This window comes from Cheilinus undulatus, linkage group 17 (genome assembly GCF_018320785.1).
Source record: "Cheilinus undulatus linkage group 17, ASM1832078v1, whole genome shotgun sequence".
NCBI classification, from domain to species: Eukaryota; Metazoa; Chordata; class Actinopteri; order Labriformes; family Labridae; genus Cheilinus; species Cheilinus undulatus.
In genome coordinates, this window is record NC_054881.1 from 40,948,349 (window position 1) to 40,969,013 (window position 20,665).

General features: G+C 39.7%; 1 protein-coding gene across 2 annotated transcripts in view; it reads left to right on the forward strand.

The window, feature by feature from the left end:
• The first annotated feature begins 886 nt into the window (after positions 1–886).
• ntrk2b (neurotrophic tyrosine kinase, receptor, type 2b) overlaps positions 887–20,665 on the forward strand; it is a 36,538-nt gene continuing 16,759 nt past the window's right edge. Inside the window, exons 1-12 of one of the 2 annotated variants that reach the window (XM_041811778.1) lie at positions 887–1,569; positions 9,503–9,577; positions 9,676–9,747; positions 9,829–9,897; positions 9,980–10,131; positions 10,299–10,435; positions 12,979–13,111; positions 15,793–16,101; positions 16,176–16,217; positions 16,345–16,353; positions 18,645–18,673; positions 19,268–19,367. In XM_041811778.1, the coding sequence (XP_041667712.1) occupies positions 1,367–1,569; positions 9,503–9,577; positions 9,676–9,747; positions 9,829–9,897; positions 9,980–10,131; positions 10,299–10,435; positions 12,979–13,111; positions 15,793–16,101; positions 16,176–16,217; positions 16,345–16,353; positions 18,645–18,673; positions 19,268–19,367 (1,330 nt within the window). In that variant the 5' untranslated portion in view covers positions 887–1,366. The remainder of the gene's footprint in view (positions 1,570–9,502; positions 9,578–9,675; positions 9,748–9,828; positions 9,898–9,979; positions 10,132–10,298; positions 10,436–12,978; positions 13,112–15,792; positions 16,102–16,175; positions 16,218–16,344; positions 16,354–18,644; positions 18,674–19,267; positions 19,368–20,665) is intronic. The other variant, XM_041811779.1, reaches the window with a different exon arrangement.

Below are 20,665 nucleotides of genomic sequence, written 5' to 3' on the forward strand. Positions count from 1 at the left end.
ATTTAATAATGAAAGGTAGCTGAAATGGGGAAAAGGAGGCAAAAAGAAGTTGTAGAATGGCCAAAAAATATAAAAAGGGGTATTTAATGTCGTTATAACTGAATAAGAGGGAAAGGCAGATGTTTAAGGACATTTGAAAACTAAAATATCCAAAATAAATTCATGTTAAAATGTTTAAAGATTAGACATAAATGTTTGAAATGTTGTTAATTTTTTTTCTACTTTGAATCATTTTTGTGGGTGGGGGTCCACTGAATGAATAATTTCTTCTCAGGGGAGGCTCACTCTCCCACAGTTTGAGAAGCACTGATTTAAAGGTTAGTAAATTAAAGTGATGCCTGAGGGATTAGTGTTCACCAAAGTTTTTTTTCTTTAATGTGCATAATTGCATGATTTTATAAGATTTTAATCTGCCACGAACAGACATTTTTCAAAATAAAATCTGCATGTTCCTGCCTCTGTTAGTGGTTGCACTGCCACCCATTTGAAGCTCGCAGACATAGTATAGGTAATTATTTTTCATAGATGCACCCCGTCTTGTGCGTCAACCGTACGTCACACTATAGGCCTAATGGCCAGCCGTACAACAACACTGCTGGTGTGGGTGAAAAAAACAAACGTTGCTTTCATATAAAGCATGCAAGATCATTGTTTTAAATGCATTTTGATTTTATTCTAATCGTGCAGATGGGATTTGAGCCACAACTTGCAGCTCAAGCCTGCATCGTTTAGGGTTTTTACGCATTTCGCTTTAAAATACAACTTGTGATGAATACATCTGACAGTTTAAGAGTCCCTAAACCTGATCCGAGTGCTGGCTGTGTGTGTGTGTGTGTGAGTGTGAGGAGGGGGGGGCATGCGCTCGTCCTCGGCGTTAATCGATAGACGCATGCAGGTAGCCTTCCTCCCTACACACGCAGCAGCATCACCACGCATCCTTTACTCCACTCTTATTTCTCCTCACTGAAGAGAGACACCGCTCGTGGTGGAGCCCCCTCCTCCTGTTTTTTTGGCTTTCTGAAACATCTGGAAGAGCTGGGGTTTGTTTATTTTTCTGGGCTTTTTGTGGCCGAGGAAGAGGAGGGAGACAGCAGCAGCAGGACGGAGCACTTGACACCTTTGCTTCACGACATCGATATGCAGTAGTGTGATAGCAGCTCTGCGGAGACGGGAAGGCCAGTCCATGGCATCTTGATATTAAAAACCGTGGGCTCTGCGCATTCCTCGCCGCCTTTTATTCCCCCCTCCTTCTGCGGATTAACTTGGCCAGATTTACATTCAGCGAAAGGGGGGGAAGGAAATCTGACCAATAATCCAATTTTGAGCATTGAGATTCTGTTTTGGTGGGATTTCACTTGGACCTGCGATGGACTCCAGCGCGGGGGAACATGGCATGGCTCGTCTCGGATTGTTTTTGGTTTTTTTCGCGGGGCTGATGTGGAGATTTAGCGATGCTTGCCCCGCATCCTGCACTTGCAGCATCTCAAGGATTGTTTGTATTGATTCCGTGCCGGGGCTCGAGGATTTCCCCGTGCTCACGTTAGATGACATGGAAAACATCACGGAGATGTAAGTGTGTGTGTGTGTGTGTGTGTGTGGAGGAGAAATGACAGCGTAGGAACTTATTAGGATGCAATGCGTAAAGATCGTAGGTCGCTATAATAGCCAAGGGCTGGGATAATTCTAATAATAAAGGTGATCGTAACATCAGCAGCATCATCAATAACAGCAGGCCTGATTTGATCCCCGCGTGCGGATTAGCAAAATCCGCCTCTCGCGCCTGATGTCAAACACCAAAAATGTGCCATTTTTCCTCATTTTCGTCAGATCATGTAGGCTAGTTTATGAGCGCGCGTGTGTCTGTGTTTGTGTGCGTGCCGCTAACGACGACAGCGTGCGCGCGCGCGCGTGTGTGCGTAATGGTGGTGCGAGTGCGCGTCAGTCGGGCTGATTTGGATTATTCGGTGTTTCCTTTACAAAAACAGCTCCAGAGGTGGAGTTTAAAAAAAAAAGAAAAAAGAAAAAACGTCGAAGGTGTGAATTCTTCCTCTTCAGGGCGTCGGTGTGACACACAAAAGACAACACAATCACCACTACTGTTTACAGATTACACATGATATCACACAGCCCTACGTATCTGCGTCAGTGTGTACCTGCTACAACCTTGCACAATGTATATATCAGGCACCCACAGGAGCATGGAGGGGAGACTGGTGGGTGAGTTTTCTGAGGCAGACAGGCTGGAGCAGGGTGTCACATTCCCATCAGGACAGGATTATCTTGCAAATTATGTAAGTCTCATACTGAATTTTAGTCTTTTTAAGCTCAAAGACTGTAGTTTTGGTGATTAAATCACATGTTAAAGCACTATATAAGAATAAAAAACAGCTTCAGCTTCAAAAAACGAACTATAAGTTAAAGTTTCCCTTAATATCAGTGGTGTGCACTGGGGGGGGGGGCAATACCCCCCTCGTGGCCCAATTGTTGAGAAGCACACGCTAAAGTGCCCTCTTGGGAGGTAAACCTGTGTTGAAGTGCCCTCTAGAGCCAAAATGCGTGATAAAGTGCCCTCTTTGGAGCCAAAACACTTGTTAAAGTGGCCTCTTGGGAGCCAAAACATGTGCTAAAATGCCCTCGAGAGACAAAACACACACTAAAGTGCCCTCTTTGGAACCAAAACACATACTTAAGTGTCCTCTTGGGAGCCAAAACGCGTGCTGAAGTGCTCTCGGGAGCCAAAACCAGGATAAAGTGCCCTCTTTGGAACCAGAACACACGCTAAAGTGTCCTCTTGGGAGCCAAAACAGGTGATAAAGTGCTCTCTTTGGAACCAGGACACATGCTGAAGTGCCCTCTTTGGAGGAAAAACACACTCTTAAGTGCCCTTTTGGGAGCCAAAACATGTGATAAAATGCCCTCTTTGGAGCAAAAACACACGCTTAAGTGCCTTCTTGGTTGGCAAAACACACTAAACTGCCTCCTTGGCTGGTTAAAACATGATAAACTGCCCACTTGTGTGGCAAAAAGGTGTGTTTAAGTACCTTCCTCATTGGCAAAACACACTAAACTCCAGAAGAGCCTTAGGACCAAGAAATACTATGAAACATTACTGTTGCAATGATTTCTATGTTGGGCCCTTTTTTGATCTATATTGAGCCAGAACTATATCTGACAGAACCAGTTTGGATTATCTGGTGCTAATATGGTGTTAAAATGCACTGGAATACAGGAAATGGCATCTACTTCATTGAAAATGTTCTGGGGGAAGACCCCCAAACCCCCTAGGGATTTATTTATTTATTTATTTCGGTGTGTCTTTACAGTCCAACGTTGAATCTACACAGTTCTTGTGGATGCTGATCCTAACTACAAACTAACTTGAGTAGTCTGTCTAGTTAGTCTGTTTTAAGGCTATATAATGTGCCATTTCTATAACATAGAAACATGTCTAAAGTGCCCTCGAAAACACACCAAACTTGGTGCCCTCTGCAGTGGCGAGAACGTGCTGTATGTGCCCTTTCTTTTCTTTTTCGCCTCTGCCCTTGAAAATGTCTGTGCACGCCACTGCTTAATATGCTCAGGAATAACTCCAGAGACTCTTTAATAAACATTAACTTATACCTTTGTGTCGCTAAGCTAGGCTGGAATCCACATGTAAACTAATATGTCTGCTAAGGCTCCACATTTAAAACACCCATCAGTCATTTTAAATTGATTAAACACACCAGACGACAACTTAATCTGATTGGTTTGTCTGTCATGAGATTTATTTACTTAAGCAATGCGCAGTAATGATCTTAAGTAATGGCTCCTTTATTTATCACCCAGCATTCAGTGACAAGCCTGGAAGAAATGTCGTAAAAATGAGTTTTAAACCACAAAGATTTGCAAAATGTCTCAATTCTGTTCTTGATGGTAAAAAGTAAAAGTAAAAACAAGATAAAAGTGGCAAAAGCTTTATAATCTATGGAGGCCCTAAGCTGACATGCATCCATACATTTTATTTGATGCTGTTTTCCCATAATAATGAGTCAAATCAGTTTTCTTACTTTATGTTGGGATCAAGGTTGTTATAGTTAACTTAAACTAACTAAATAACTAAAACTAAAATTCCAAAATAATTGTAGTTAACTGAAACTAAAGAAATACTAAGCTTTAGAAAAAACAAAAACGAACTAAAACTGTATAGTGCGCTTACAAAACTAACTAAAACAAAATAAAAATGGAGATAAAATATCCTTAGTTTTAGTCTGACACAACCATACTGACTGGCACCTGCACCAAAGTCTCAGAGTGTAAAACTGCCTGATCAGATTGGTTAAGACTTCACACAGTGGTAATTTTATGTCTGGAGTTGTATTCAAGCATCATCTTTAAATAAATAAAATGATAAGTGAAGAGTAGCCTGTTTGAATATGTTTTTAAAAATGTATGATGCTCACTCAGCCCTGACATGTATTCGAAAAACTAAAACTAATAAAAACGAAACTAAAACGAAGCATTTTGGCAAAATGAAAACTAAACTAACAGACCAGCAGTAAAAACTTATAAAAACTAAACTGAAATTGAACACAGGAAGTGAAAACAAAATAAAAATATAAACTAATGAAAAATCCAAAACTATTATCACCTTGGTTGGGATGACAGTGCTGACTGAACAATCGCACATTTATCTTTTAAGATTTAATAAACAACTCTTAATATAAGAAAAGCAGCGCCGCTACACAAAGAATGAGCAAAATAAGTTTCAGTCAGGAACACTCTTGTCAAACATTTAACCATTTTACTGCAAAATGGATATACAGTTTTACATGGCGTAGAAGACTCTGCTCAAAAGATGTTTCCTGGGTTAGTCAAGCAGCATGCTTTGACTTTCCAGAGCTAGAAACCCCCACATGGATAGATACATTTATGACACTGTGTACTGAATGCAATTAAGTTATCTCTAAATCAATTAATCCATAGTACCATGATTTTTAATATGAGGGTGCAACAAGCTTTATGCTATAAAGGAGGAGGCTGGGGTGGAGGAGGTGAAGTTTTATACTATAAAGGAGGAGGCTGGGGTGGAGGAGGTGAAGCTTTATGCTATAAAGGAGGAGGCTGGGGTGGAGGAGGTTCAGCTTTGCCAGCTGCAGCAGTGTGGAGCATCAGCATTGATTCAAGCAGTGATTAGTGAGAAGTACGTCATGTTTGAATACACCGCTGTGTTGAGCGAAAGAGCTGTGATTGGCTGTGGGAGCTGGGAGGCAATAATTAGGATGTGTCCCACATGAACTAATGCTAGGTTTCATTACAGAGGCAGGAAAATAACAGTAAAAAACAAAGCAAAGTAGTAAAAAATGAAATCTATGGATGCATGTCCATAGTTTGTGTTACCCTTTGTCAGATAACTTTTTAAATTCTTCCAGAACAGTGCATATGAATCAGTGCCAGTGTTAGCAAAAACAGATAGTTTCCATATGCAGTCCCTGGCCAGATGTTAAATCTGGCTCCCTAAAAATGGCAAAATATTACGGGAGAAGCTCAGGGAAAAAACAAACAGAACAAAACAGAGTGCAAACAATGTCCTGCAATGAAAATTTCTCAAACCCATGTAAAGATTAGGGCTGTCATAAGATTAAAAACATTTTATTTGCAGTTGATTGCACCCTTTTTAATCACATGTTCAAATTCCACCATTTTGCATTTTAATCTCTTTTGTGCCATTTTGGATTTGCCTGCTGTCTTAAACTGAAAGTAACTGACCTCCTGTTTGGATAGAGACCTGTTTTTATAGATAGAGGATTCTGAATTTAACCACTGAAAAGGAACTTGTTATGGATTGAAAAGGATGTAAGGAGAGTAAATGTGTGATAAACAAGGTCCAGATGATTTTTGACTCGTCCACTGAGCTGCCTGAGCTTTTTACAGTGAAATAGGACATGAAAGCACAGTAGTAGACTTATTTAATGTTACTGTGGCTGCAGGGAGACACTGATCTGGCTTTACTAAAGTGTGCTGAAAGGGACAATAGATTATGAAATTAATTGCAATAAAGAATGGTGCACTAATTGTGGACCTTGATTAATCATGGTTAACTCATTTAATCTTGAAAGCCCTAGTAAAAGTATAACACGTCATTATCAGAACTGGCTGAGAAATAGCTACAGTCACAAAATACTTAGAACATACATGAAAAACATAAAGAAACATTAGCAAAGATTAAAAAATACATGCAACATGCAGAAGAAATCACAAAGTAGCCTAAAGAAATAGTAAAGGGCTGTCAAGATTAATCACATTAATTGCGATTAACTAAGATCCACTTCTAGTGCTTTTTTTTTTTAATTCAGTTAATCTTACGTTTTCTTGTCCCTTTCAACACACTATTATAAAGATACTGTTATGTCTCCCTGCAGCCAAGTACGGTCAAAATATGTCCACCATCGCTTCTTAATGTCTCATTTAACATTAAAACCTCACAGACAGCTCAGTGGACACATTTCAAGTCATCTGAACCTTGTGTTATTGAACAATGACCTTTTTATTTTTCCCTTATTTCCTTTTTAATCCATAACAAGTTCTTTTTTCTGTGGTTAGGTTCATATTAAAATCTTTGATCTACCTACAAAAGCAGGTCTGTGTCCAAACAGGAAGTCAGTTACCTTTAGTTTAACAGAAGAAGAATCCTAAATAACACAAGAACATTTAAAAACACATTTTAAGATGCTATACGAAGGATGCACTTAATCCCTAAATCAACTAAAGAAATACACAGATTAATTGCAACTAAAAGTTTCGTTTTTTTGACGGCTGTGGTTAAAAAATACATGAAAAGCACAACACCGATCTGGATCAATGTTAAGATAGTCTTATATAATAATAACAAATGTTCATTGAAATCTTCATGCCATTAAAATTTGTATTTTCTAAAAGATTTTTGTTGATGTGAGAAAAATAGTTGCTCTCACTAGAAAGGTTGGGACCCAGGAGAGGGTCAAAATGTGTGCCTGAAAAAAAATGTGGTGAAAAATCTAAGATGTACGGAAGCCCTAAGTGGGCATAAATCCATATCTTGTATTTTAGTCCATTGTGCTGTGATAACATCAAAATTTCAGTCTCATAATCTCATTATCTTAGAATAGCTAAGCCTATTGCTGCTGTTGGGCCCAAACCTCCCATCTCCAGATCAACCACTTTTTAAAGAATAAAAAAAGTATTTTTCAATAATTTTAACACTAAACGGGGACAGACAACATCTTTTTTAATGTTTTTAAATTGGTTTAAAATCCCACTGACAGATGTAAAGGGTGACCAATAGCACCGATTCATGAAAAAATAAAATAAATGGCGGAAAATGGAGATATGAGCTTTTGGCACAACACCAGCACTATTTTCAATCATGCTAACTCCTTGGGGAAAAAAATCATTGTAATGGCAAAGCAGAGTAAAATGAATATAATGTTTATGGAATTTGCTTCTTAAATTTTGCACTATTTGCATGGGATTAGTATTACCTGTGAGCCTCTGATCATTCAAGAATTACCCCCTGATGTCAGTGTTGTGGTGGTGTGGTAAACTGGCAAAGTCTGTATTTTCAGGTTTACTGACATTTCTGAAGGAAACATGAAGGTGCTGCACAGCAGCAGAAATGAAAACTCAAAGTGTTTCGATCAGAAGAAGGAGCAGAAAAAGCTGCATAGATGGTAGAAAACACAACTGCCACCCTAAATTCCTGAGAAGCAGATTCACACAGGATTGGAATTACCTGTCGACCTCTGTGTGTTGCACTGGAATTTTTACTTCACAATATACAGACATGGTTGATTTGCAACAACACAAATGCAGTTATTGCAAATTACCACAGGTCCCTAGGTAATAATAATCCCATGTGAAGAGGGTATATGTCATAGTTTGTGGAAATTATTTGGTAGACTGTTTAAAAGGATAAAAGAACAGAGAACTTAAGTCATATTGAAAACCACCGGAGCCAAATTTTCTTCCCACTCCAGCGCTGCTTCCAGAGCCTCTGTAATGATGCACTTTTTAAACACTAGTTGTCTCGTTACTCAATCATAAGTTTCTTTCTATCTGAGACTTAAACTGCAACATTTTTCACAGAGTAAAGGGAAGTAATTTAAACTTTGGGGGAAATTTGGGTTAGGATTAGGGAAGTGGTGGTGGGTCTTGAGGCTAGACCAGTTGGGAGCCACTGGTTTATAGCAGTGGTTCCCCGTCTTTTTTTCTCCGGAGCCCTTCAGTCTTATATCAATGAAAAGCAAAGCCCCCCCTGAGACTCACACAAAAATCAACATCAGTTTTGATTGTTTAATGGACAAAAACCCAAAGAAAATGTATCGGTCCAAAAGGCATTTGTATAAACTATTTAAGTCAAGTTTTGCCTCGATCTTAGTCAATATATGCCGATCTTATTTTGACAACTATAGATAAAGCCTTAGATCTTTGGCGCCCCCTAGGGGATCCTGGACCCCAGGTTGGGAACCAATGGTTTCGACCAGGGATCATCAACTACATTTGTACAAGGGCCAGCTTTTGTCTAGACAGACGATGCAGGAGCCAGACTTTCATATAAACTAAACTAAACTAATATAAACAAATCGCTCTAAGTGACACATTACTGTGTTAATATGAAATGAGTTCCTTCTGCCCGTCTGCAGCCACCAACGTGAGCTGCATACCTGGGCTGTCATGATATCGATCGCTGAGTTTGATACTGATATGCTGCGTTGTGATTGGTTAAAAATGTGCAGAAAACAGGCCTTTGTTTTGATTCTCAGGCAGGAAAAATGCATTTTAAAGACAGAAAACTGCAGATGTAATCAGGTCTGGAATGCTGAGTATGTGTTTATCATGCATCATATTTCCCAATAATGGCTGGCAGGTGGATTTTTCTAAAACAGATCAAGTGTTAAGTCATTCTTGCTAAAACTATCAGGAATAGTGATCATTTTGGGGGCTGATTTCATAGCAAGATACCCTTAAAAGCAGAAAATCTTTTATCCTCTGCACATTTTTTTGGATTTAGTTGGCCGAATGTGGATCCTGATATGGACTCCAGTTGATGATCACTGGTTTAGACGATATGTGCAGCAGTACAGAACACAACATTGCTCAGTGGAGCATGCACATTTAAGAAGTTTAACTCTGAAATGAGTTTACAAATCAGAATTGAAAAAACTTTGCCAATCCCTGAGGGGGATTTTGGCTTTACAATTGCACCTACACAAAACATTAGCATAAATATATAAGGCTGAAGCATGAGGAGATGAGATATAAGGAAGAAATATGCATAAAGGTCATTTATATTTACAGTAAATGCAAGCTAGTATACAATAAAAACAAATAAGTAGAAATAGCAGTAAGCACAAATGAGTATACAGCAGAGTGTGCAAAACATGAATAGGTTTACAGTGTCTACATGATGAATTTAGTTAAATCAAGTGCAGTTTAACATATTTTGCACATGCATCCTAACTTTTATCCTTTATTTTGTTTGCAGATACATCGCAAATCAAAACAGACTATTTGACATCGATGACAACAGTCTGAGGCACTACATCAACCTCCGAAACCTGTAAGTACATCAGAGTATTTCTGATCATTCACGTTGATTTGTAATGTTTAGAGACGGTTGTTGTTAGCCTGATTGTTCCTAATTTTATCCTCCAACAGAACCGTGACGAATACAAGGCTGTCGTCTATCACCTCAGATGCTTTTTTCAACAACACAAGACTCCAGTACATGTAAGGCACATATTAAATCCCTCATGTAATGAATGAGTAGTCTTTCCAGATTTATACTGTACTTCCTGTTCGTCCTTTCAGAAATCTCAGAGACAACAACCTATCGACGCTTTCCTGGAGAACATTTCAGAACCTCAACGCCTCATTACCGTAAGTTTCACACACACAAAAAAAGCCCTATAGTTGCAACTAAAGGCAGAGAAGTTCCTCATGTGTTTTTGGTATTTTCTAGGCTCCTCCTGTCTGGAAACCCTCTGGACTGTGTTTGTGAAAACTTGTGGATCAAACTGCGACTCCTGGAGGAAAGCGACAGTCCTGATCTGAGATGCATAGACGACAGAGGAGTGACGCAGGCCTTCGCCACCCTCACCCCACCAGACTGCGGTAACGTGAAACCGTGTTATATTAAGCGGCGGGTATCTGGTATTGACGATGCAATCGATTTAAGAAAGCAAATGCTTCCTGAAGACTGAAAAAAGAGATGGCGACAAATTAATCAATGTGAAGTTCTGCACGGATGTTCAGTTCTGCTGTTTTCTCGTGTTTCGCAGAGGTTCCCAGAGTAGAGGTCAAACCAAGGACCGTGAATCTGATGCAGGGGAGCAGAGTGGAGGCTGTGTGCAATGCCTCGGGCTCGCCTCTCCCAAGGATCCAGTGGAACCTTGAAATGCTCTCTACACACTTTGAGGTGAGACTGACCACCCCAAAGAGTTGTGTTTAAGCCTTTGGTGCAGGTCCGCCAATCTGGATTACTCATGGTTTCTAAGATCTGAGGGAGAAGATCAACCTAAACTGGATCAAACTTTATTTATGGAAAAGCTCCAAAGAAATTTCAAAGCTACAACAGGGCTGTAGACTTGGCTTTCAGTCAAAACATAAACAAAAGATAATGAGTGCAGTAGAGATGCACTGCTGAGCTACGCCCACCTCTGTTCTATTGAAAACTGCACTTCATACAGTTAATTTCCTAAACAGTAAACCAATGCTGTTGTTTCATGGATGATTTTCACATAATGGGGGAGAAAGTTAAAAGTGGCCAGTTTCTTGTGGCTTGCAATCCAGGAATAATGGAGTAATGACACGGCGTATCTATACTTTACTTCTGCTATATTTGTCGTGTTGGTACATAGGATGCATGCAACTTTATTTAGATGAAGAAAAAGATATTTTATGGTGTGTTTATGGTAAGGGAAGCACAATAACACCTGCATATTTGTACTGGCAGATATGACAATTTCTGCTGATATGTACTCTCCATACAGTACCTCTAAAAAATATTCATCCCCTTGGATGTTTTACCTTTTTATTGATTTTATAAATCAATCATGGTCAGTATAAACAGGTTGTTTTGAGAAAAAAATACAGATTAAAACCTCTTTAATGTCAAAGTGAAAACAGATTTCTACAAAGTAATGTCAATTAAACAAAAATATGTGATGTAAAATGAGTGACTGCATAAATATTCACCACCTTTAAGTCAGTAACTTTGGCTGCAATCACAGCACTGGATCTGTGTGGATAGGTCTCACTCAGGCTTGCATATCTGGACCCTGCAATTTACTCCATTCTTCTTTGCAAAACTGCTCAAGCTCTGTCAGGATGCACAGGGATTGGGCATGAACAGCCCTTTTAAATCCAGCCACAAATTCTCTATTTGGTTGAGGTCTGGACTTTGACTCGGCCACTCCAGAACATTCACCTTGTTGTCTTTAAGACATTTCTGTGTAGCTTTTGCTGTATGCTTCACATTTTGTCTTGCTGGAAAATAAATCTTCTCCCAAGCCTTAGTTCTCTTGCAGAAAGAACTATTTCACCCTCTACGTTCATAAGCCTTTTTAGAGCTGGCTGCTGAGAAGCATCCCCACAGCATGATGCTGCTACCTCTGTGCTTCACAGTGGGGACTGTGCATATGTAGTGATGTGTACATAGTGTCTTGTCTGATGGCCAAAAAGCTCCATCTTGGTCTCATCAGACCAAATAGCTTTCTTCCTCTTTGCCATGGAGTCTCCCACATGCCTTTCAGCAAACTTTAGCCCAGATTAAATCTAAGTTGTCTTCAACAGTGGCAACAGTTGTTGTCTGCAGAGTCTCTCCCATCTCAGCTGCTGAAGCTTGGAACTCCTTCAGAGTAGTCATAGGTGTCTTGGTGGCCTCTCTCACTAGTCTCCTTCTTGCACGCTCACTCAATTTGTGAGGACGGTCTGATCTACGCTGATTCACACATGTGCCATATTCCTTCATTTCTTGATGGTGGATTTAACTGAACTCTGGGGGATGTTCATTGCTTTGGACATTTTTTGTATCCATCCCCTGACTTAGACTTTTCAATAATGTTTTCTCAGAGTTGTTTGGAGTGTTATTTTGTCTTCATGGTACAATGGTAGCCATTATTTATTGTTCCTTTGGTTACGCTGCTGCAGCATATCCCTGCAGCCACAGTGATGTAAAATGAGTCCACCATTGCTCCTTAATGTCTCGTTTCAGTCTAAAAAACTCACATACAGAAAAGAAAGTCAAAGTGCTTGGAGTGTTCTTTTGTCTTCATGATGTAATGGTAGTCAGGAACACTGATTAAGCAATGACTGGTCCTTCCAGACTAAGGTGCAATCACTTGAGACACATTCACAGCTCTCAGGTGATTCCCATTTCACTAATTGAGAGACTACTAACACCAACTGGCTGGACCTCTGTTGAATTAGGTCAGTCACTTTAAAGGGGGTGAATATTTATGCAGTCACCTAGTTTACACTACATGTTTTTATGTAACTGACATTCCTTTTTAGAAAACTGTTTTCACTCTGACATTAGAGGTTTTTGTTTTTTAGTAATAAAGCTCTAACTCCTTATGTAATCAGTAAAGAATCAAATGTACACACAGCCCAGCGTGTGGTGTGTCATATATGGACAGTAATGACATGCACTCCTAGTTTACTGATTTATAGCATCAGTAAAAGGGTAAAATATCCAATAGAGTGAATACTTTTTACAGGCATTGTACGCTCGTGTCACATGTTAAGTCTTTATACCTGCATCTTCAATAACAAAGTTGTATCAATAAAGTTTAACCCCCCAAAATTAGATAATTTTAAAGGATCAAAATATAAACCATTTGACGTTATCAGCGTGTAATGCAGTTCATCTCTATGTAGCATGTAGCTAACTGCTTAGAGGAAGATTAGCATCTGACTGACTGTACACAAACAGGCTAATAATGCAAATAATGTTTACAGATCGAGCCATCGGATATGAAGAGCAAGCTCACTCTGTTAGACCTGTCTCCAGATGATAATGGCAGGGTGATCATATGCAGCGCCGAGAACATGGTCGGTCAGACAGAGGCCACGCTGCAGCTCAACATTCTCTGTAAGAAACTCTCACTTTGTTTTATTGCTGGCTCTAAACGTTACACAAGAGGCTGTTTGCATCTTTAACTTTATTTACTTTGATTATTGTTTTAATTGCTGTGTTGAAGGTTTTGTTTTTTTCCAGTGGAAGAACGAGGCTCATCACTTTGTTATCATTACTGTCTCTTGGCAAATCTTATTGACTCTCCATGTTTCCTGTCCATAACTCTTCCTCCTGTGAAGCTCCTCATGCCTCATCTCAGTCCTCTGCTTGTTTACGGCCACATCTCTGCTCCATTTCCTCGTCCATGTTTCCTAAAGTCGGCATTAAAATGTTGTGAGATTGGTCTTTCCTCCCAGTCATCCCCCAAAATGCTTCTCTTCTCTGACCAGGGGCCAGTCCTGGGGTGGCCTGGGGTGGCTTGGACCCCCTGAAATCTTAGTCTCAACTTGTTTGGCTGTGTTGCAACAAGCTGGCAGTCTCTTTAATGGCATATTTGTCATTATTCTTATTAATGTGCAAAAACGTATGAACAATACATGAGCTTGTCCACAAAAAAACAAGCTATAAAGAACATAATATTAGAGGAAAGTAAAGACAGATTCAAAATAATGCAGCTAAGTGCAAAGTAGTTCAGGGGGAGTCAGCAACTCCAAGTCTGAGGCCACAGAAAATGGGGGGGCTGCCCCCTTAAGGTGAGTCTTTTCTCCCCAAGTGCAGGCGCTCCAGTATCCTTGTGATCTTATTCATGAATAGGAATTAAATAAGATTGATGGGGTTGCTTGGTACAGCATCAGCAGTACTACAGGAATTATACTGGACTGTTGTGGTAAAGAGGGAGCTGAGTCTTAAGACAAAGCTCTTCATTTACTATCCTGTCTACTTTCAAACACTCTTTTATGGCCCTGACTTTTGGATAGTGGCAAAAAAAAAAAAAAAGTCCCAGATACAAGCGGCTGAAATTAGTTTCCTTTGAAGGTTGTCTGGACACAGCATTACTCACAATCTCCACATGGAACAGTACATCTGGTTCATGCTCTGTCCGTTTCGAGCACTTTGGATTTCCACATCATGGCCTGCGATCAATCTCCAGTGCATGCCAGAAGCACCACTCCACACTAATATGGCCCACATTTGAACATGAATCTTGTGCCGAACTGTGTTGTACTTAAGTCTTAGCACAAGGTGGCGCTACCATGCTAATTCTGTAAACAAACATCTTGACAAGAAGAGTTTATTGATGTTTGTTTATGATTGAATTGAAACAACACTATAGTAAATGTATTGGCGAACAAAATAATATCAATATCTTCCTAATAGCACCAATAATATCCAAGGGGTGGAGCTAGGGCCAAACAGGTCCCGCTGAGATCTGATTGGCATCCCTACAAACCTAGAAATGATTGTCTATTTGCTAGCTGATTTGCTCTGAGCATGCGATTGGCTAATCAGTCTAATGATGCCTTATTTAAACTGCTCCAGCCTGGCCATGCTGGCCTCCTCCTTCTGACTTAATCAGTGCCATTTAGTTGTCAATGATACCCGCTCTGCTCTGGGGTTTCCGCTGCTTCTCTCCCTGCCTTAAGCTTTCCTTATCGGCCTAGGGAGAGCAGGAACTTATGCTGTTCCTGCTTTTCAAGTAGGCTCACGATCGGCAGGGGGATCCCAGAACAGCCACACCACAAACATAAATGACAGCTAAGGGCCAATTAATAACTGCCAAATAAATACATTTTTATAGCTGCAAATTACAAAGTGGTCCTGATGGAACATGTTTTAAGGGGCTTTTTTGTATGGATATGGTGTTCCTTGAGATTTTGGCTTGATCTTAGGTGTGCCTTGGGCCAAAAACGTTTGGAAACCACTGATATAGACTATGTAGAGGCAGGTAGGGCTCATAAAAGAGTAGATTATCCTTCTCATCTAAAGGTGTCAGTTTAGCTATGGTGGGCTTTTGGGCACATACAACTGGGAGAAGACCCCTTGTAGGACCAGAACTCATAAAAAGTATTCATTGGGATACATAGAAACAGTTGATTTAAGTGGAAAGAGTAGAAGCGAGGAGGGATAGCGCTATATTTAATACCTGGTTTCATTTGGTGTTAAATTGCATCACTTTTACCGCCTGAAAGCTAGCACTGGCCTTTGTGGATTAGACGCTATTTGTAATTGTATTTCCATCGCTATCGTACACTGGATCTGCCCCTTTGTATGAGCAAAAGAACTGAAAAGAAACGAGTTGATTTAGCTTAGGACTGCGTATTTGAATAGGCATCAGGCCTACAGATAGCTGGATTCAGGGATGCTGTTTGTTTTGGTTTGTGAAACTGAGCTAAAGAGCAGCATCCTTTGGACATGTACAGTTAAACCTTAACGGATATTCTTGTGTTTCAAATAAATGGGCCAGACGTGGCCATCGAACAGGCTGGGTGGATCTGGCACCCTTAGCGCCTCCTCTTTTTGCATGTAGGTCTAACATGCAGCTTTCAGATTAGGAGACAGAACTGGTACGATTTTCTGAACATGTGTGTTCGTGCACACATACTTTTACCTATTTTGGCCACCCCAGTCAAAAAAAAAAGTCCGGACGCACCCCTGCTTCTCATCCCATAAATGTAGCTTTTTCCTGCTGCCTCTTCTTGTTGTTGACTTCCTGTCATCCCGTTATTACTCTTCCTCTCCTGTTGCCTCCGTGTCAGTTGCCCCCACCATCCAGCAGCTGTTGCCGCCCGAGCGGGACCACCACTGGTGCATCCCCTTTAGCGTGACAGGGAACCCCAAGCCTGACCTTCAGTGGTACCACGAGAACAAGGCCCTTGAGGAGCAGGACTTCATCCGCACCATGATCCACCTGTCCACTGAAAGCGAGTACCATGGCTGCCTGCAGCTGGTCAACCCCACACACATCCACAATGGCGTGTACAGACTGGTGGCTAAGAATAAGTATGGCCGGGACGAGAAGAAGGTGTCAGCGCAGTTTATTGACCCTCCTAGGATCGGCCACACACGTAGGTCAACATGCCATCTTCTACTTAATTTTTCTTTCCTTTTTTCTAAAGCTAGTTTCTATAATTGCTAACAGCCGTGTACTGTGTCTTTGAAGCTGAAGAGCATTTCTACTACTGTGAGTAACCACTCTAACTTTTTAAACCAACATTTTTATTTTAATAAAACGATTCTAATTGTGAAAAAACTAACTGTCCTATTTATTTTCCTCCTCTGGCCTGTGAATGCACCCTGCCTCTGCTCAGACCCAACCGGTAAGTGTTTGAAATATCTTCTACAGTGGCAAAAAATGTTCTTATCATGCGGACCAAATCACTGAAATAAATTAACAATAATGCAGAATAACATAATGTTAAGGCATCAGGCTTTTTTGGAGCTGATCAAGGCTACTTCGTACACAGCTAGCTGCAGTAATACAACAAAATATTCCAGAATTTTTAACTTTTTTTACAGTTACTCCCAGAAATATTTGGACAGTGACACAATTTTCATGATTTGAGCTCTGCATGCTACCCCGTTGATTTGAAATGAACTGAGATGCAATTAAAGTGCAGAGTTTCAGGTTTGATAAAAGGGGTTGAACAAAAATATTCACGATGCAACCATTTTTGTGCAAAGTCTCCTCATTTCAAGGGCTCAAAAGTAACTGGATAAATTAACATTACCATAAATAAAATGTTCATCTGTTGAGAATCCTTTTGCAGGCAATGACTGCCTTAAGTCTAGAACCCAGACCAGTCTGGGTTTCCTCCTTTGTGATGCTCTGCCAGGCCTTAGCTGCAGCTGTGTTCAGTTGTTCGTGGGTCTTTATCTTAAGCGAGTGCAATACATGCTCGATCTGGTTATCATCTGGTCATTGGCTCGACCACTGCAGAATATTCCACTTCTTTGCCTTAAATAATTCCTGGGTTGATTTCCAGTAGGGTTGTTCTGATTCCAAAACCAATATTGGAAATACGTCCAATACTGCTTAAATGCAGTTATTGGTATTGGCAAGCACACAAGTTTATGCACTGATCTGATACCATTTGGTTTAGCTTTATATTTTGCTTTGTTTAGCCATGCTAAATGTTAGTGCTATAAAACGGATATAAATTCTTCTTCACTGCATGCATGGGCTACCGTTTTTAGAGCAGTAAAGAACCAAAGGACCCACTGCAGCAGGAAAGAATGGTGACTGACAGTTTTTCTCTGAATGTGATTGTTGAAGTGCCTTCCACACCGGCGCTGTCGTACACGACAAAAAGTGATAAAGTTTATCAAAAGTTAAATAACTTTTGAACCATAAATCGTTGCCTCTTACTTGTTTTTCCTATTGAATGCAACATGATGGCTTTGAATCCCTTGTGGCAGCATTTTCAGCGAGCCTTGAGCTCGTGTGATTTAAATGATTAAATCCAAACCAGTAAACCTGCTATTAAACATCTTTTTATCCATTTTAATCCAATTATGATAATTTATTACCCAGTGCTAACCATCATATTGGTCACCCTTTGTGAGGGTCTGTCAGCCAATAGCAGGCTCATTTGATGCTGCCTGAATAGAGCATAAAGGAGAAAGAGAGAGAGTCTGTAATGCAGCGCCCTGTATTATTGTTATTTTAATATTTAGCAGTAAAACTCAATAATTATCAAAAAACAACTTTAGGGTCACAGAGATGCTGTACGTTATGGTTCTATTTGTTGAGCCATGTTCTGAGTCAAATATAGGTCTAAAATAATTTGCTAGTCTGCAGTCAGTCCAGGAAGTTCACACTGGTATTGGATCAGTGCTCGGTATCATCCGATACCCAACACCTTGGTATCGGGAAGGAAATAATGGTATTGGAACATCCCTACTTTCCAGTGTGTTTTGGGTCATTGCTCATCTGTACTGTAAAGCGCTGTCCAATCAGCTTTGCTGGATTTGGCTGAATCTGAGCAGAAAGTACAGTTGCAACCAAAATAACTGACCCCCACTGGAAAACTGGGTTTATTGTGAAAATGGACAAACTTTCAGCCGTTTGCAATGAAAAAGTCAAACAAAAGGAATTGCAATAGCTGAACGCAATGAAAGCTTCAGGGGATTTTCCCAAATCCAACTTAAAATGCAGCTTCTGATGACTTCTGCAGAGTCTATATGATTCAACTCCAAAGATGCATTTTCAGTTGAATTTGGGAAGCACTTGAAGCATTAGTTGTGTTGAGCTATTTCAGTTCCTTTGGTTGGATTTGTTCATTGCAGAAAGTCTGTAAATGTCTACAATTACTTTTGGCCCCTTAAAAAAGAGGCGGCTACACGTCAAAGAGCTGAAATTCCTCAATGCTTCCTCCAGTTTGGATGTGGATACCCTCAAATTAAAGCTGAGAGTCTGCACTTTAAGCCCACATTAGTTATAGAACTATGTCTTGAATATTCTTTGGTAAACAGCTAAAATAACAAAACTTAAACATATCAATGACAAGTACATAAATGTACTTGAATGTTTTTCAATCTGCATCCATCTACTATGCTTTTATTGCCATTTTTTATGTTAAGACAAGAATTTCCTGTTTTTTTTTTCCAGACTCACCTCCAGTGGATGATAGTGTTGCTGTAAGTGATCCTCGTCATTTCTAAACATAAAATGGTCACAGAAATTGAAGGAGGGCTGATCGATTTGTGGAAGTAATCTAAAATTGTGATTTAATATGCAGTTATTTTTTGGTTCCTTGTGGTATGTATCGTTTAACAAACACAAGCAATAAATCATTGTATGTTATAACCAGTACAATATTAGCTAAATTAAACTAGGGATAAAAAAAATGAAAGAAATTTCTAATTGCAATTTCAGCCCATATTGCAAATTTGATATTGATAGTTTAAGAAAATCATACATGAACAGGAAAAGTAGGATTTTTGTAAACTTAAAAAAAAAAAACACTTGAATATAAGCATAATATGTAGAGCAAAAAGTCTCTGCTGCAAATAAAATGTATGAAACAGTTTTTTTTTACACATTTCATGTTAAGATTTAATCTAATTTGTGATTAATCACCCAGCCGTACTTGGAAGTATGTTTGAATTGAAGTAAAAATGTTGCCTAAAATTATCTCTGCATCCTCGAGAAGGAAAAGAGAAACTCTACAGAGGGTTAACATATTTCTAGGTGGTATGCTTCAAACATTCTCCTTTGTTTTGTTTTTCCAGGTTTACGTTGTCTCTGGAATCATCGGTGTTGCTTTAACCGGCTGTGTTCTGATGATGATCATCCTGAAATATGGAAGAAACTCCAAGTTTGGAATAAAAGGTGATTGATACTTCGTGATAACAAAGAGCTGCAAAGATGGCATGCAGTGCAATGTAACCACGTACAGTGTTATTGTAAATGTAGCTCAGCTTCCTCCCATTTCTCTTGATCTTTGCTGAGATGTTTCTACATCTTGACTGGAGTCCACCAGTGGGAAATTAAGTTAACTGGACAGGATTTGGAAAGGTGCACACATCTCTATGGAAGGCCTCACAGCTGACAATGATATCAGAGCAGGAACCAAGCTACGAGGTCAAAGGAGCTGCAGAGCTCAGAGACAGGATTGTTGACAGGCACAGATCTGGAGAATGCTATGAAAAAGTTCTGCTGCACTGAAGGTTCCCAAAAGCACAGTGGGCCTTAGTAAGAGAGGAGACCAAGAACCTGATGGTCACTCTGAATGAGCTCCAGAGATCCTGTGTGGAGATGGGACAAAGTTCCAGAAGGACAACCATGACTGCAGCCCTCCACTGATCTGGGCTTTATGACAGAGTTTGCAAAAAAAACACTCCGTGTGAAAGCAAAGCAGGCTTTGGAGTAGAAACATCTCAGCAAAGCCTCAGAGAAATGGCAGGAACCTGAGATAAATTTTAAATTTTAAGTTTTTCTGCAAAGTCCATCAGGGCATCCAGCTCATGCAAGAGTCCTGGTTTGGTCAAACTTCTTCCATTTATGAATTATGGAGGCCACTGTGCTCCTAGCATGGGCTGTAACAACTCTAAAGATATATATAATTTAAAAATTTTTACTATTTATTTAAAATAGAAAAAAATTTTCTGGCTTTGAAACTTGTTGAAGATGTAAAGTGTAATGTAAGACCTCACCTAAAAATGTATATAACATAGGAGTGGTCATTTTTTGGTTAATGTAGACATTTTAGGGCAAAAATTCTACATATTGTTCCTTTAAAAACACTCGCTGCCCTAATATCTATTGAGAGCTTTATCATGATTCATGATATCATGATTTATCCCAGAATTTCTGCAGTTAATCGTGATTAATTACACCCTTTTTATTGCATTACAAAATTCCACTATTTTGCAGTTTAAGCTGTTTTTGGCTTGTTCCACTGTCTTAAAATAAAGGTAATTGACTTCCAGTTTACAGACCTGCTTGTAGAGGTAGATCAAACTTTATAGCATGAATTTAACCACAAAACAGGAACTTTAAATGAAATAAAATAAAAGAGAACATAAAAAAGCTTCATATGCGCCACTAAGCTGTATTTGAGGTTTTTTAAAAGTAAGATTAGATATTTATTTTACATGAACGTGGCTTAACCAAAGTGTCTTGTAAGG